At 37.4% G+C, this 18,808-nt stretch overlaps 1 protein-coding gene across 9 annotated transcripts in view; it reads left to right on the forward strand.

Moving 5' to 3' along the window:
* Positions 1-16,388, forward strand: part of IGF1 (insulin like growth factor 1) — a 101,802-nt gene extending 85,414 nt beyond the window's left edge. For 8 of the 9 annotated variants that reach the window (XM_045587587.1, XM_045587589.1, XM_045587588.1 and 5 more), the window contains one exon: positions 10,153-16,388. In XM_045587587.1, the coding sequence (XP_045443543.1) occupies positions 10,153-10,178 (26 nt within the window). In that variant the 3' untranslated portion in view covers positions 10,179-16,388. The remainder of the gene's footprint in view (positions 1-10,152) is intronic. The other variant, XM_036456479.2, reaches the window with a different exon arrangement.
* Positions 16,389-18,808: the final 2,420 nt, after the last annotated feature.

The raw sequence follows: 18,808 nt of genomic DNA on the forward strand, positions 1-18,808 counted from the left end.
GGTAGATGAATAGAGGTGGGAAGGCAGCTATAAAAATACATAGCACTGCTGAGGTAACATGATTCCTCTTGTCCTTGTGCAGGATAGTGAGGCAAGTTCAGAATAAAGAAAGAAAGAGCAAAGGAATTGTGCTCACATAAGTCTTGCATGTTTATAATTTCCTTGTCTAGCCACAACTGAAATCATTCAAGGACCTATTGCCAAAAGTGGCATCTGCCACCTTTAAAATCAAATGTACTTTATAGCAAATGTTATGTAACTAATAGTCACCTCAGTGTTTTCTTACAGTAGGTAGAGTAGTAGCCATCATTAAAAATTCTACTATTTCAACTGTTTCTGTTAGAGAAAATTGATAATTATGTGTAAAACTTATGGGAATATATAGAGAATCAGGATCTTGAAAAAAATTGTTGAAAAAAAATTTTATTGAGCATCTACAATGGGTAAATCTTTGTACTAGGCATGAAGGAGAATTATAGAGCTTGTAGAAGCAGTAAGATGTAGAGGGTTACAAGTAGAGAATGTGGAATCAGACTGCCTAACTTCAAATGCTGATTAGTTTACTAGTGGTATGACCTTGGACAAATGATGTAACTTATTTGTGCTTCAGTTTCTTTATCTGTCAGTTGGAATCTACTTGATTGAATTTATCTAATTGAATCTACAGTTGTTATGATTTGAGATTGTGTGATTGTGTCTGTGTGTCTGTGTGTACAAATATATATATGATAGTGAACAAGTTGGTGCCTGGTATATAGTAAGCACTATTAAATGTTTGTAAATGTTATTTTACTTCATTCTAAAAATCAGGATCTTGATTCTCTATATATTCCCATAAGTTTTACACATAATTACTGGTATATAGTAAGCACTATTAAATGTTTGTTAATGTTATTTTACTTCATTCTAAAAAATAGAACCATCTTGCCGAAACCAGTTTGGCTCAGTGAATAGAGCGTCAGCCTGCGGACTGGAAGGTCCCAGGTTCGATTCCAGTCAAGGGCATGTACCTTGGTTGCGGGCACATCCCCAGTGGGGGGTGTGCAAGAGGCAGCTGATGGATGTTTCTCTCTCATCGATGTTTCTAATTCTCTGTCCCTCTCTCTTTCTCTCTATAAAAAATCAATAAAATAGATTTAAAAAAATAAATTAAAAAATAAAAATAAAAAATAGAGCCATCTGAAAAAGAAATAGATATCCTCAAGTGAAGTAGGTTTTATATCCCCCAAACTTCAAGCTTAAGCAGCCAACACTCTCCAGTGATGTGAGAGTTGGTTTCAAGCACATAATGGGAAAAGAGAACTGAATGACCTAAGACCCCTTCCAACCAAAGAACCCAGTTCTACAAACAATTATATCTTCAAAAGAATCCCGGCTGTCCCATGTGAAACTTGCTTAACTTTTATTTTTAGGTCATAGGATGAACTTTCAGAAACCACCATTTTTCTCAACCAGATGAAATCAAATGCAATGTGTGTTTTCATTTCATGGTGTCTGAGGAAAATTTAATTGTAGCATGAACTCCAACTCTTACTAGTTTTAGGTCAAATTGCCAAAATAAATAGAAACGTGGGATATTTCCGAGCTCATAACGCTTCCGGGACATTTCAGTTTCTAGGGTTGCCGATTCAGTGCCTTTCACAAGTATTTGATCTTCTTTCAAATATCTCTTGAAAACAAACAAAACCTCATACAACTTCTAATGTGAGTGCTGTTAGGATGAAAGGGTGGAGAACGAGGCAGAGAAATGAGTTCCAGAGAGCCTTTCCCTTTCTTTCCCCCAACCCCCTAACCACCTCCCTCCCACCAACCATCAACAGGAAACAGTGTTTTCCTAAGTAATACATTTTGCAATTTCTCAAGTTCATTAGCATACATGGGATAGATGAGATTTATTCTCTTTACTTGCCTATAAGAAGGAAATAGGACTTTTTGTAATATTTAATAGATAACAGGGAGCTGACTTCTTTTTTTAATTTTCATTGAATTTATTGGGGTAATATTGGTTAATAAGATTATATGGGTTTCAGGGGTACAATTCTATCATACCTCATCTGTGTGTTGTGTTGTGTGTTCACCACCCAAGTCCATTTTCTTCCATCACCATTTATTTTTCCTTTACTCTCTTTTACCTCCCTCACTCCCTTTTCCCTCTGGTAATCCCCATACTGTTGTCTGTGTCTATGGAGTTGACTTCTAATCTAAGGGAAAAGTTAATAGTCTGAAGTTCAAATGGAAGGCTTTGGTAGAAATTGTTTTTAGATGAAGCAGGATTTTTTTATGAGCTTTTGAATATTCACTACAGAATTTCTCAGCTTGTATGCTCACCAGCTACTGATTCCTTTGAAAATCAGTGACAATATTTATCTATATATATTTAAATATATTTATCATAAACATTAATTTACTTGAGTAGGCACAGGTCATTGTCACTGTGGAGAAAAGGTGGCAATGGTTTATACTATCCTCCTTGGTTCCTCTAATGGGCAGTGCCAAAATTTCCATAGGAAGGTGGGATGTTATGAGCAAAATCTATGAAAAGCTGAGCATGATGGCAACTATTCTCTTGGGTAAAATAGTCCCAAGGTTCCCAATGAGAGGCTAAGAGATTTTTATATCAAACCCAAACTGGCCAAGGGAGCCAGGCTTTCAGGCTGGGATTCATATGCCAAACGTTTTTACAAAATTCTGTATAGTATATTATTATCATTTTATCACTATTGGATGCTCTGGTTTGTCTCTCAGGTAGATGTTTGTTTCTTCTTCGAAAGAACACTAGGAAGAAAGTAGCTTTTGAAATGCCTCTGGCATAATGCAACCATTCTGATTTTTTAAAACTCTGCATACACATGAATTGTTCTTGTGCCATTTTCTGTCTTGGAAAAGCACTGGCTGGCAGCAAGCGTATTTACTTTTATATGCCGAAGGCTCCCATCAACCTCAAATAGATGCAAATCACTTCCACTTGTCAGAGTGCTATTTTGTTCATCCTCAGAGTTCAGGAGAGCCTTCCAAACTTCCAAATTTTCTCTCAATTCAGTGAGGAGGAAAATTTAGAACACTCTATTCTTTTTGTGTTGTCATTTTTTCTTGAATTTCTTGGGATAATATTGGTTAAAAAAATAGATAGATTTCAGGTGTTCAAGTCTGTAATACATCATCTGTATATTGTATTTTATGTTCACCACCTCAATTCAAAGCTCTTTCTATCACTATCCCTTCTAGACCCTATTCTACCACCCCCGACTCCCTATGCCCTCTGGTAATCACCATGCTGTTGTCTGTGTCTATGTGTTTCATTTGTTTTGGGCTTAATCCCTTCACCTTTTCCACCTAGCTCCACAGCTGCCCTCCCCTCTGACAGCTGTCAGTCTGTAAAACACAGTTATGAATGTGCTGCCCAGGTTTGGCACACACACCCAGCATGAATAAAAGAGGGCAACACCCTTTCCTGCTAATCCTGTGAGCTCATTGCTATTGCATTGAAATGACAGCAAAGGTAACAAACTCTGGGCTTCCTCTCTCTCCAGCACATTGTAATAGAAGCATACTAATTTAAATATTCTAGTATAAATCATTTGTCAGATAAAATAATGGCATTTTGGAGGCTTATTAGAAAAAAAGGAATCAAATTGTTTTTAGGTAAAAAATGTTCTGAATCTTTAGCACGAATCAGTAAAGTTGTTACAATGTGGTGTTTCTTTTTTAAAAATAAGACAACATTTGAACCTTTCTGCAATTCCAAAGTCAGCTCCCTCTGGGAAAGATAGTGTGCTTCAACTTTTAAAAAAATTTTAAAATGTAACACAAACAAACAGCTAACTAAACAAGCTACCCATAAAAATCAACAGTCTAGCAGCCCTGGACCCCCATGTATTTTACATCCTTCAAGACTATTAAAGGCAGCAGAAATACCTCTGGTCAGTGAGTGAAAATGCTTGTTGGCATTTCTTTTCATTTTTTCCAGGCTTTTAGATCATTTTGTTATTGATTTCTTACATTATAGGCAGGGATATTTGAAATAGAGTTAGCCAGTATCCTTTGAAGAGTAAGACAGTGGCTAGGTTGGGATATTGTGGAATAATTATGGGACATATATGAGTTCCCTACTTTCTGGGGATTCCTAGGGATGTACCAGTTCCTAGAAAAAAAATAGCTATGTACCTGATATCCCAGCACTCAGGGAGGGTGCTACACAACCAATAGGTAGCTACTGTTTCTCCAGCTAGAGAAAGAGCAGCACCCTAGCAAGGGATGTACTTTAACAACTGAAACTACCAAAAAAGAGAAAAAATAAGGTAATCCTCGTAACAACAGCTGGTATTATTAGGCATATGCCCTGTGCTAAGGGCTATAGCAAACCACCCTTTGAAGGTTTCACCATTAAGCCTGTAGGGTAAATACTATAATTATTCCCACTGTACAGATTAGAACACTTGGGCTGAGTAAGGTTGCATATCTTGCCAAGGTCTTGCTCTAACAAGTGGCCAGACCAGAATCCAAAGTCAAGATGGATCCCAATGTGTTCACCATGCACTGCGCGCTCTCTCCTGCATATCTTTGTTGGTATTTCCCTTAGCACAGGAGGGGACTGTGTGCTCTTTATCCTTGTGCAGAGCACAGCAGGAAGTAGGCAACCTTGCTCCTGACTTAAATGAAGTCTCTTCCACCAGTTGTTAAGTCAATTTAAGAAGCACTTTCTAGTTTGTCACTTTGTTCAAAGCACCATGCAGGAGCAGATACAGAGGTGAAGGACCCATGTGATGGCCCTCGAGGAGCTTACTTTTTAGTGGAGAAGCAAACACAAACATAATTTACGCTTCAGTAAATCAATGACCTAACAAAGGTAGACCAGAGTGGACTCTTAACAGCACAGAAGCCAGAGCAGACTAATGTTCCTAACAAGTTCTCAGAATGAATCTAAACGGGCAGTCGGACATGATAGGCTCTCTTGCATACAACTATAGATATCTCTCTCTATGCCAAGTCAATGTGTGAGGGATATCACATGCCATCATAACAACATTATGAGGTGGTCACTCCTACTCTGCACTTTCATTTTAGGGAAGAGAAAACTGAGAAAGAGAAAACAGTGGTTGTCAATCAATGGTCACACAACTCCTGTGTGGGGCCTGGGATCCAAGCCACGTGTGTAAGCCTATGTCCTCTAAGAAACAGAGATGAGACTGGTTTAAATGAGCAAAGGTGTGATTAGGGAAATGTTTGTGTGAAAGGACATGGGAGAGACTTGGGGAAACCTAAGCAAGCCATAAGAAGAAGGAAATGCAAGTCTGATCCCAAGTGAAGGAGAGAGAGGGAGTAGGTTAGGTGGAAGCATCCTAGGTGGCTGTAATAGCCTAAGGAAAATCCTTGAGCCAAAGCTAGCCAATAAAGGAATGGATCTACCTTGATATATAGCTACCATACTCAGTCATGGAGGTTGAGGAAGGGGCTTACTCTAGGGGCCAACCCACTGTGACTGGAGAAGAGGATCATATTAGAAAAAAAGCAGCCATTGTTACAATAACCACATAGGAGATACGATGCAGTGGTTTCCAGGAAAAACAAAACAAAACAAAAAAAACAAGAGGCTGGGCTGACCAACACTACATCCAGTCTTCATACTTCTCAATTTTTGTTAAAGAAGCAGCCACTACATCAGGAACCTGAGTCTCTCAAAATGTGCACCTTGACCTCTGATTGTAAAAGGCACGTTTCAAAGTGCTGAGTAAATCACATGACACTCATTTTGCTTGGCTCCCAGGGAGGAAAGGCTGATCTCTCTCTCTCTCTCTCTCTCCTGAATTTGAACGTGTGATTTCCCGAAGTAAAGAGATACCAGACTTGATACTGAGACATCTAATTTATCCTCCACAATTTCACGTGTCTCCAGGTCAAGCCAGCAAAGTAGCTCGAGCTCATCCTTCTTAACAGGGGAAGAGCTGATGCCTGGATCATCTTTTCAATCATCCACTCCTCATTTTGTTATTATTGTTATTGCTTTTCCTATTTTTTCCCTTCTTAGGAGAAGGTCAATGCTGAGTTAGGACCTTATGCTATGTAACAGACAAATATTCCATGCTGGACAGAATTTTCCCAGCACTTTCACAGGGTGTGAGGCTTTTCTTGGACTTCACATCACGCAATGCTCAATTTGTTTGGAAAGGGTAGAGGTGGAAACAGTCTATTGAAAATATCACTGCCTCTTCCCTGAAATTTAAAAGAGCCTATTAATTATCCTTCATTTAGATTCTCTCTCTCTTGGGCAAAAAGTCTCATAAAGATAGGCAGGGAGAAAAGAAGGGTTTATAATACCCATGGGTTAGCTTTTGCTCACAGAATGCTGTGCTACTATCCTCTATCAACAACCATACAAATGGAGCTCAGCTCACACTTGTACTTGGAAGGGCATCCACCCCCTAAACCAGCATCTTCTACACCATCTGGGATCCTGGACAGCTCATGACTTGATCAAGGACAGTTATCTAAGAGAGATTTGGGCCTTGAGGCACCAGATATTGTTTGACCTCTGGGAAGGCAGTATGGCAAAGCAGCTAAATGGTGAGCTCCAGAATCAGAAGGAACTGGTACAAATGCCAGCAACAGGCACATCTTTACAGCAAGAAATCGCTTTTAGAAGCTTCATACTCCTTCAAGGTAAAATGGGCAAGACACTAGTACCCACTTCCAAAAGAACTAACAGAAATAAAACATATTTAATTAACATATGTAATACATATGGATTCAACTGATAGAATTATTATTCTTTTGTTAAACAAATAAACTGTTTTATTATTAGTCCTGGGTCTATCCATTTGTTCCTATGTAACCTCAAGCAATTTACTAAATCTTAGTGAGCCTCAAATTCTATATGAGACTGTTGTAAATGAAATTGTCTCAGGAGGTAGCATGAGATTATTGTATAAACTGTAAATGTTAATGAAGATTATTATTATTATTGCCATTGTTACTAGCTCTCAGTGACCTTCTTAATAAAAAATTTTATGTATAGATTTCCTATGAAGTCTTAGAAGCTAGGATGGGAACAGAGATATAATGGGAGAATATGAATGAGCCCTTCAAAGCATTTTCCCGGTTCATAAATATCTGTGCATGATCCCCAAAGTGTAATAATGTATATCGCAAATTAAGCCCTTCTTAAACGGATTCCCCAATGAGCAGGTCAATCTTTTCTTCAGAGAAATAAATTTCCTCAACCAACCCTTGTGAGCTAGAGAACCAACATTTTTTAAAAAATAATCTTACTTTCCCTAGTGTCAATAGGAAACAGTATTTACTTACTACTGTTTTCCTTTCAAAAATCTGTCTAGTTGCATACTAGGAACAGCTTCGGCTGGTTTGTTTGTCTTGGACAAGCTGTTGAAGTGAAAAGTTTTTGCTTGGCTGAATGTGGGACAGTTTCATAACCCTTCAAGAAGTGCACTGAAGGTGGATGCCAGTTTCAAAGGCTGCCTCAGACAGGCCTCCACTTGCTGCCCATTGTCAAGGGTGGCCAGCGAAATTAAATTAAGACAATGAACAAAGCAACAGATGCAACTGAGACCAAGTCCCTGAGTGCTTTTGTTTGGTCCCTGTCATTGTCTACAACAAAGAAGTCCCATGTGAGAGCCTGGGAAGAGAGCCAAATGCAAACCAAATGACATCCCAGCTGGTTTTGAGTGGCCGCCACTGAACATGTGTGTGCATGGGAACCACGCTCCTTGGAGCGGGGGAGGCTTCTCTCAAGTGAGTGTCTGCCTATGGCTTTGATGTGATGCCAACGCAGACCCGGAAGATATAGGAAGGATCCCTCTGTACAGACTTTACACCTCAGCTTTGAGACAAAAGGAAAAGAATCTCCCTGTCGGGAAAAGAACAACATCTGATGTGGTTAGCCAATCTAACCTCTGTTCTTTTTGCCACAGCCCTTACGAATTTGTGACACATGGAAGATACCTGACTTTCTCCTTCTACAAATCTGGGATTTAATTTGGCTTGAGAGGAAGATTAAAGATTAAACATCTCATGTGGCTTTCTTTTAATTTGTTATTATTTCATTCTCTAGCATTCTCCTAGTTTGGGTGTTTCCCACAGTTGTAAAATATTTTTTTCTAAGATGATAGAAAAAAAAGGTAAAACTCAAATCAGCATATTTTTAGGCCTCTTGGTTAATTTGGTCAGTAGTTTGATAGAGAAGTAGTAGTATTAATAATAGCTATCTAGAAATCCACATAGCTGATCAGCTGAGAATTGAACAAAAATGCAACAAGGAGTTTAGGATGACAGTGATCCTACACTGTGGCCCCATATGTCTTTCTGCCACTTCTCTGAAGAACTCCTTTAAGAAGGCAAAATGAGATGTATGATCAGAAATACAAATTTACTGGTAGTTCAACAGTAGATGCTTTTATTCAGCAAGAAATACATGTTAAGTGGACTGGATAAAAGGTCAATGATATTTGGGAGAAAGTGCCAGGATTTTAAACAGATGGCATTTTACACTGCCCTATACAGATGCCCAATTTTGTTCCACAGCTTTTTTTTCCCCCAGTGACCCCTGAGCTAGATATTTTAACAAACATTTTTTACACAATGATGCCATCCTCCTTCTATTCAGTCCCTACGGGATACTGACTATCAACTTACAAAGTGCTAACTGGCTTTTATGAAAGTCTTGGTGCTAACTCCAATGTCAGGTAGAGCTGAAAAGCATGTGTAAGAACAATTACCAAATCCCTCAGGGCCTTAGCTCAGGAATTGGTAGTTGATTCTGCCCCAGTGTCTCATCCTTTCCAGGTATCTAGTCTGGGTGAACACAAATGTCCCTTACATGATCTCTAAGCTCCTAACAATGATTGGGTGATCGGTCATTACCTTAGTCAGAAAAATGAATTTGGAGATTCCAGCCACCATGGAAAGAAAGAACTGTTGTTTTTTGTCCTGATGGAAACGTGTTCTTAAAAAAAAAAGTCTGTAGATCTTTAAACCCTATTTTATACCAATAATTATCCATTACATTCTCCTATAAGGGCTTCCTGGTTAGAGATGAAACCAAGATTAAAAAAGCATCTTATGTTTATGCATGCAAAGACCACTTCCTCCTAGATTTCATTTCACATCTTATTTGTCTAACTAAACTTTGCTATTTAAATACATTCAGAGATAAAATAATAACTATAAGAAAAGTATAATAACCTGATAGTCATTCACTCATTCATTTAATTCATCCTTCAGCTATGTAGTAAGCACCTGCAAAATCCTGGGTACTGTTCTAAACATGGAGCTGTAACAGTGAACTGACAAGTCCCTGCTATCATAGGGCTTCTGCCCTAAGCAAAACATAGAGGAAAACATGGCTTGTTGATGAGTGGATGGTAGCACCAAAGCCAGGAACCCTGGAATTTTAGTCTAGGAATGGCTACATCCTAGTAAAGATGAAAACATGATAATAAGAGTAAGATAAAATAATAATACTTATATAGCACTTGCCATGTGACAGACATATTATAGGTGCTTTTATGTACTAATTCTTTAATCCTTAATCCTACAAGGTAAAAATTATTATCCCAGTTTATGGATACAATTGAGACACAAGAAATTTTCGCTCCAAGAAGCTCACAGGGCTACAAAATGGAAGAGCTAGGATTTGAGCCAGGTTCAGTATGTCTGTGATTTTACAGAGTCTAAAACAATTAAAAATTTCCCCACCCTCTCATTCTAAATCTCTTTCTTCAAAGAGAAAAAAATGAAAAAGAAATATCTTTTCACAGAAATTAAAACAGAACAAAAATGCAATAAAACAATACAAAATAACCCCCAAATATTATTTTTTTCTCACTGAAAAAAAGATGCTACAGACCAGAAGATGAAACTTTCAGAACCTCCCTTCAATCAATGAATATGTGATATCAGCAGATGAATAGAAACACAATTTTGTGTGGTTATAAGGGGCACAGAGAAGTAGCTCGAATGGGGTTTAGCTACACTAAAAACTAAAGCCTACTTACTCAAATACGTCTTTCTCAGAAAAATCTAGGCCCAGTTCTCTCTTAGACTGACTGGTGAGTCTTAAGCTAGAAAAGATTGAAGTAGATGGGTAGGATATATAAAACTTCACCAAGTTTATGTCGCTTTTTCCTCCTTTGCTTTCAGGAAGTACATTTGAAGAACGCAAGTAGAGGGAATGCGGGCAATAGGAACTACAGAATGTAGGAAGACCTTCCTGAGGAATGAAGAATGAGATGCCATCACCAGGATCCTTTGCTTTGCATGAATTACCAGTTCAACACCAGAAGACCCACCAAAATATAAGTTTGATAACATTTCAAAAGATGGGCATTCCCCCAATGAAATACACAAGTAAACATTTCAAACATTGTCTTTAGGAGTGATTGTTAAAAGCTTTTGCACCTTGCAGAATAAGGTCCTGGCGTTGGTAGATTGCTGTTGATCCTTTATTACTGATGTTCTACAGAGAAAAAAATCTATCTATCTATCTATCTATCTACATATATCTTAGTCCCTGCCTCTCAAGAGCCACAAATGCATGGGTGTTGTCTAGATCCAGTTGCACTAAATTTGTCTCTGAATCTTGGCTGCTGGAGCCATTCATTCAGTAGTCTTGTCTAAGTGATTTATTTTTTTATTTGCATTTCTTTGTATGCAACACAGGCTGTTTTTTATTTTATTTTATTTTACAGTGTCTAATTACCTTGCTTGTCTATCTCTGCCCACCCTCCTCCATCACCGTTATATTTTCCAAATTTGGCCTCCTCCCTAACATCAGCAAGCAGTCAAGTAGCACACCAACATTTAACCCACAAGATTCTATCTGCAGCATTGGCACCAAATATAGGTTGGGTGCATTTGCTGTAGACACAAGGCTTTATTTTTCCATATCTTGCTAAGAAGAAAATGCAAACAGTTGCAACTTTGAGGCCAAATGTTCTTAGATGTACGTGTTAAGTCCAGAAAGTCTCAAGCTCTCAACAGTTCCTTCAAATGATGAGTTAGTGTGCGACCTAATTAGTAACTTCTCCTTGACTTTCTCCATATTGAGCACTATGTAAATTTCACATATCAACATTACAGGATATATCAAACAGTATGTAAAACTCTCTCTCTCTCTTTTTTTAGTACAATGGTGCTATTTTGTAGTTTGTGATATGAAAGAGGCTGGCCAAAATGGTAAAAGGTGAAAGCAAAACAAACAAATAAAAAAGGATGCCTGGAGCCAAAGAAGACACAGAGGGGAAGGGTCCTAGAAATCCAGCACCTCCGATGATGCCTTCCAAGAGAAATTGAAGACACAAAGGTCACTGATGAAAATTTGTTCAGCAAGTCCAGAGAGGAATAGAAAAAGCAGAAGGCTAGAAATGTAATAATCCTGGTTTCTTCTCACTGATTAAACAAACATCTGCCAACTCGGCCATTTACTCACCACTTTGTGACCTTGGGCAAGTCAATTCACCTCTCTGTGCCTCAGTTTCCTCATCTGCAAAATGGGGCAATATGCCATCTACCTACCTCACAGGGGTGGTATGAGGATTAAAAAGATAAAGCTCCAGATTTTTATCCTAAATTGCTACGAGGGTGCAAGGTCAGAGCCCTTGAGTTACTGGGATGCAAGGAATTCTATAAACAGCTCATTCAGAGCATAGCTAGAAAACTGATTAGTCAAATGCTCCTGACATGCCAATTTTTGTCAATGAAGCTATCTAATTAAGTATCCAACTAGCTAGTTGTTAAAAGCTAGCAAGCAGCTTGATCTCTTTTAAAACACTTTTCAAAATTAGAAACAATTAATTAACAACTTGATTTTAAATTCTGCACTTGGGTCCATAAATACAAAGTGAAAAAAGGGAAAGAAAAAGAAAATGAAGAGAAAAACAAAAAGATTTCTACCAGCAAATGGGTGATTACTCGATTTGTTAGCACTCACTGATTGTTCCAGGCAGTTTCTAGAAATCTAGTAATACTTCTTTTAATATTATGATATTCTACTCATTTTGAAAAGTTATTTCATTTTTAGGCAATCTAAAAAAAATGGCCCAAGATTTAAACTATTGAAATAATATCTTATAAAAAGTCACAGTTACTTTCTTTAATCAATTTTGCTTTTATTGTTGTTGCTGTTGTTAAAATGCATTTGACTAGAGTTGCTCATTTATAGGCAAAAGTTTTCTTCAGAACTAGAAACTTTCCCTCATGTCTGTTTAGAAGAATGGCCCCTATGAATGTGTGTTATTCATTCAACTAAATAATTGGTATTAAGAAAATCTAATGTTGAGAACAGGCCCATGGTGACCTAAAAAATGTTTCCAGCCTACATATCAACAATAAATCATCCACCATTTGGATCTTTTATCAGCCTTAAACCTTTTTGGTGAGAAGCAACCAGGTTTATTATTTCATGCACATTGTATCCTTTTTAGTTTTGGGAAATATATATATATATGGAAAACAAAAATGACATGTGTAGTTTTATCCCACTGGTTCACCTCAAGATCCAGTGGCCAGAACTAAAAAATAATAATAATTAATTAATTAAAGAAGACTTCCTGGATCTCAGAACATATGCAAAAAGAAAGCCTATTTAGTGGGTGCCCCTGCTCAACGAGCATTTTAACCCTCAGTGCCCAGTGCTATTTGAATTGAGCATCTCTGGTGTACTGAGTGGTATTCTAATCACTGTGGACAGATGTCAAAGGAACTACAAGTCATTTTTGTCCTTCATCTGTTTCCACACATATGGATTTTGTGGAGTGACGTGCTGAACTCCTCTTCCCAAAATGGCACTTCTAATTTTATTTCTTGTTCCTAGAATGCACCTTTTAAAACCACTGACTCCAGAAACATTTTACATGTATGCTCCTGCAGACCTAGCAAGATAGGGTAATTTTATGAGTATCTATGACTTAACTTGATTCACTTAGCAATTCTATTCACAGCCCAGATACCCCAGTAAGGAAAGCTTAAATAGACAAAAAGACACCATCTTTCTTAACTTTTTCCAACACATGGTCCTCTCCAACTACATCATAAATCAACAAATTAAAAAGTAACTAGTTGTTATACTAACTCAGTATCTTATTTGCAAATGAATTAAAACTAGAAGACAACTTGATGTAAACTTCAAAAAGTTAGTTGACCCACATACACTACAGCAGAATGTCCCAGGGTTGACAGAGAGGGAGCACCTAACATTTCACAACTCAAAACTTCATAAGCTTTGCTTTAAATTTTAAAATGAGAAATTTCAGGATGTTTATGAAAGAGCCATGCCTACTGGTAGGAATTACCATTCAATGTATATTCTTTCCAATTTAAATGACAATATAGAATACCTAAGTCAAATTTCTACTCCAGCTCCCTCACATAGGAGAACAGCACTATTTGAACATTTTAAGATGAGGAGGCTCCTCTGAAAAAGCTAATGAATCTTTCTATCAGAATCCACTCTTCTAGACCTAAACAACAAAAAAAAAAACACCTCTCCCAACACCTCTCCCCCCGAGAGCCCAATGGAATACTTAAAAAAAAAAAAAAAATAGTAATAATAACTTCCTGGAAAAATAAAAAAATAAAAAAGCCTGGCCACCTTGAGAATCCTTCCCCTCCTGGGAATGCCAATGTTCGTGTAGATGGAAACATCTTGTGCACTGTGGCTCCAGGATTTCCATTACTAGCTCATGCACTAGTGGGATTCAAGAGGATGTGGCATAATTTTGCTTTCCCATTTATTGTTTGGCCAGCTATGCCAACATGGTGCTATTGTTTCTTTAAGAAAGTACTTGACTAAAAAAATAAGTAAATAAAAAATAAAAAAAGGGGAAAAAAAGAAAAAAGCATGGACATATTTTTTTAAAGCGTAAAAACAGTTCTTTAGCTAGGTGGCTTCATAAGGCAGCACTAGGTCTAGTCATCACCACCTTTCAACTTCTTATCACTCACAAGTAGCAGGCTGTTCACCGAATTGTGAGTGTGGTGGTGTGGGGCAGAGGATGGAAAATGTTTAGAATCCCAAGGTTCCATTATTTTGTTGGCTCTCAGCAAAACTAGCACTATGTTACCCAATCTGAACACCTGGATCAAGAGCATGAAATATAAATGGGGCAAAAAAATCCACACAAAAAACAACTTTACAGGAAAATGGCAGAACTAAAAAGATGGTTAAGTTACTTATTGATTTTTTTTTTGGGGGGGGGGGAGAGTGCTCTCTGCTCTTAAAATAGATATTCAGCAAGTAGAGAAAAATACAAAGAGAGAAAAATGCATACATTCACCTTCTAAAAATAACGTCTGCCCCATTTCCCTTGAGTAAATTTTTAGTATTGGCTGGTTTATAGAAAACATTCTCCCTTCATCTAAACATCTCAGAGAGCAATAGCTCCCATGAGAAGCAATCACTAATCTCATTGGGAAGTGTTGGAAAGTATTCTTTGAGTTAGGGTTATCTATTGATAACGATAGAGGAGAAATTGGGAAAAATCATTGAAAGAGATGGCTAACAATCTGTGAAGACTTTTTAAAAGAACTTTATATAGGCTTTATGAATATCTTAATGTTCAAAATGACTTGGTTCTTTCTTCTTCTTTTATATTGGAATAAGGGGTGATAAGTTAAACCCACATAGACTTTAAAGTTATAGGCTGGAAATGTACATACATTTGACTTGTCAAAACTCTAATCAGACTATCTAAAATGTTTTTTGCTATTTTTAACCTTAAAAGATTGTGTTAATATTCGAGACACATTCTGTTAGCTCTCTTCATTGGGAAGAGCATTCCCACTCAAATCACCTGGGTTTTCCCAGCAATGTGTTCAAAAGATAAATCTGACTTACACATCATTGTGCATCATTTATTTTAAATTTTTAAATAGAAGAATTGTGATTCTTTATGCCCCTCTCCCGCAATCATCAGAAAGTCCAGAAATTGAGGAGGCAAAAACAAGAAGAAACATTTTGTTGGTTTTTTGTTATTGGTTTGTTTGTTTTCAATGCTAGTGCTTAATCCTATAATACATATTTGCTTATCTATATTTTAATACTCTAAAAAAAGCTTTCCTGTTAGGTATTAGAAACTGATGCATAAATATCTTTTTTTTAATGATTTCTATTAAAAAAAAAAAAGGAGATGAGAAGACTGTCTGAAGCTTTGAGTGCATATGGTACAAGATAAAGATATCAATTTAAAGAACTAAGTCCTATCTGTAACAATGCTTTGCTTTAAGAAACTTCTTCCTAGATAAGACAGAGGCGCAGGGAATTTTGGAAACTGTCTTTATTCCTCCCAGTCCTTATTCATTTAGTATCTGTCTCAAAAATATAGAGAGGGCCTAGAATTAAAAATACCTCTTTAAAAACATAAGTTTTACATCTTACCTCTTAATTTGACCTTCAACATGGTCCCTTTTTTCCCCCATTCTTCAGCTATCATTGATAAGGTCTTTTGAGGGGAGAAAAAAAGAACATTTTTTAAATTTAAAAAACTAGAACACAAAAGCCCAAATATCACTTCCCAGTTGAAATATGAGTTAATATGGAGGACACAGAATTCCTCCTACTTAACCCACAGAATCCTTTTCAAAATGACCTTTCACAATCCTTAGAATCTGCCCTCTTTTTTTAATTGCCCAGGCCAACAGAATCTGAAAAATAAATATTACTTATTTTCTTTTGCCCAAAATACGCTGATGTAAAAGTAAGAAAACTGAAAACAGAACTCTAAAATCCCTTTCAAGCTCCCCACTGGCCCTACTCACTCACCCTCACTCACTGATAATAATTCCTTACTCTGATTTCTTTTGGATATTTATCTTGTACCTGCTGCTATACACACTGCAGGAGGGACTCTGAAACCTCAAGCATCTCCTCACATCTCTCCTCTGTGTCTGTGTATCATTAACATGTCTATTCAGTACTTTCAAAAACTTTCAAACATCATGCAGCTCAGATTCAGTTTACATAAGGGCCCCAAATACCATGTCTATCTCTTTTTGCTAAGAGGGTTAATAAACTCTGAGAAATGGGATTACATCATGGGTTTTGCTTCATATGTTTTTATCACACTCACAGGCCAAGTGTGATAAATAAACTTATAGACACTGAATTAATTTTTCCAGCTACTTTGGAAGCAGAAAATGGGGTTCAATGACTTGGTCATTCATTTCATCTGTCTTTGTGCACAAGCATAGTTTTCATTAAGTGAACTCTGATTGTATTTGAAATTATTATTCATTTATGGCAGAGGAATATCAATCCTAATGACTTCTAAAATGTAACTAACTAGTCATTATCTTACATTTACTGTTTAATAAGCATATTTTGAAAATGTATGGCTAGAGCGTCATAATAAAGTGATATATCTTTCTTTAGTAATCACATTCAAATTGGTCTTGTTTGATTAATTTGTTCTTTTTTTGGACAATGTTGATGTAACGTGTCATCCCTGAAGAATTCTATTGTTGCCTAGCATTTTTATTAATCAAGTTCATTGCAACAAATAAACATGAAAACTTACCCAGGAAACTCATCATATACCACAATGGAGATATCACATAGAATTTACAGTTTATATTTAAAAACAAATACGTTTCCAAAAACTTGTATAAACTATGTGAGATGAATACATTGTAAAATATCCTCATGGATAATAAAGCAGGTTTAAGTAACTGATCTTATTCACATAACCCAACAGAGAGTTAAAATCAATGACTTAAAGCATTTGGGAAAAGATTTCCTATCACATATGGTACATGTAATATACAAGTAGCATTTAATGTGCTCCCATATCAAGATATTTTATAAGAATGTGATCTCTCAGCATTGAGTTTTTGTTTTAATAAATCTAATTCTTTACTGAATAGGTACTGTGAATATCAAACTCATAGCACATTTGTGGAAGACAATGTGGAAAGATTAGCCATTTCTCTATTGTTTAAACACATTTCATTTTTTTAAAAAATATATATATATTTATTGATTTGAGAGAGGAAGGAAGAGGGAGATAGAAACATCAGTGATGAGAGAGAATCACCTATCAGCTGCCTCCTGCAAGCGTCCCGCTGGGGATTGAGCCCACAATCCAAGCATGTGCCCTAACTTGGAATTGAACTTTGACCTGGTGGTTCATAGGTCAACGTTCAACCATGAGCCACACCTACTGGGTTACTTTTCCTTTTCTTTAACTCTCTGTGAGCTGTTTGGAAAGTTAGCTAAATATAAAATAAAGGCTCAGGAGCTTTAAGCTTGATTTTAGGAAATTAACAATAATATTGAAGTTTCCTTTCTTATTTTCCCTTGCGTTGCTCACTGTCACTTCCCAACTTCACTCCATCAAAGTTTCCAGGGCTTTCCCTTGGACTAACATTCTCAGCATCTCCTCATCTCCTCATCCTCTCTGTGCTCAGCATCTTGAGTCCCGTGGCCACGAGCTTCCAACTGCATTGCTGCTAAGAGAAATTTCAAAAATTTCTACAAGATTCTACATGCCATGTAATATAATTCCTCCTTTAGTCCCCACAAATTTTCAGTAAAGTTCACAAAAATCGTTTTCTAAACATTCCATTAAGGAATTTCTGGCTGCTCATTTGCCTCCTGTCATTTAGTAAGACCTCTTCCTCCCTTCCCAGGAATTCTTTCCTATACAGTCCTTCATCCTCTCTACTAGAAAGAACTTTCAAGATTGTATCACCTTCTTAGTCAGAGCAACCTATCCCCATCACAGCTTTGCCTGGGGTAGAGGTGGGGGCAGGGCCCTGTTCATCTTTTATTACTGAATTTGGTGGAAAGGTGTCTTTTCCTAAACAAAAGAGGAATTCTGTCCCTAAGAGGAATTCTGTCTTCCTTCAATGTCATCTAGGTGAAAACATGGCCTCTTTTTAAAATAATCTCCTTCCACTAAGACCTGGATGAGTTATAATTGTCACTATACCTCAGTAATAATGATGGTTAATTGTTGCCAAGCATGTACTGTGGGTTAGTCACTATGCCATGTGGTTTACCTACATTATCTCTTTAGTCCTTATAGAAATTCTATGAGTCAGGCACTATAATTTTATAGACAAGGAAATGGGGGCTTGAAGACATAACTTACTGAAGGTCACAAACAGGCAAGGCAGGCTTGAATCCAGGTCTGGGGACCTTACAACCTGCGTTTTTACTCTGTCATCACCCACTCATGCTCTAATCCAGACATAAGGACTATTTTCTATACCAATGTCATACATTCTTGTTTAATTTGTTTCACACACTACAGGCAGATTTATAGCCAATTGCACCTTTGAGTGATGTTATTTTTGAATATGACATCCTTAAGATAAGTAAGCATTTCTGCCCAATATTCATGCTTCTACCTGGGTTTTCAATCTTACCCACTGCCCATCTGGCACCCTGTTCACATTGCAATGTTGGTCACAGTCCCTCCCACCATGTACGGTATATGGCATCCAATGGTAAACCAACCTCAGACACCACAGTGAGAAAGGATATGCCTTAGGCCATCATACAGCCCAGAAATAAACCATTCCCACAGAAAACTAAAAGCTATTCATAAAGAATCTTGCCAAAAGCTCTGACAACTACCCACCCATGGTTTTCTTGACAGCTTATCAAAGGCAGTGTGGTCTCAAGGAACGTGGCTGAATCAGAGCTCCCAGAGACAAAACTATGGACTCACAGAGTGAAGTTCATGACACCCACATTCCTACATCCCTGCCCTTCAATAAGGCCTCAGGCATCCCACTCCAGGGTTCCCAATGGGTCCGGGCCTATTCCTAAATAGCATTTTGGAAAGGTGCGGGTACA

Source organism: Pipistrellus kuhlii, unplaced genomic scaffold (genome assembly GCF_014108245.1).
Source record: "Pipistrellus kuhlii isolate mPipKuh1 unplaced genomic scaffold, mPipKuh1.p scaffold_m20_p_3, whole genome shotgun sequence".
NCBI lineage: Eukaryota > Metazoa > Chordata > Mammalia > Chiroptera > Vespertilionidae > Pipistrellus > Pipistrellus kuhlii.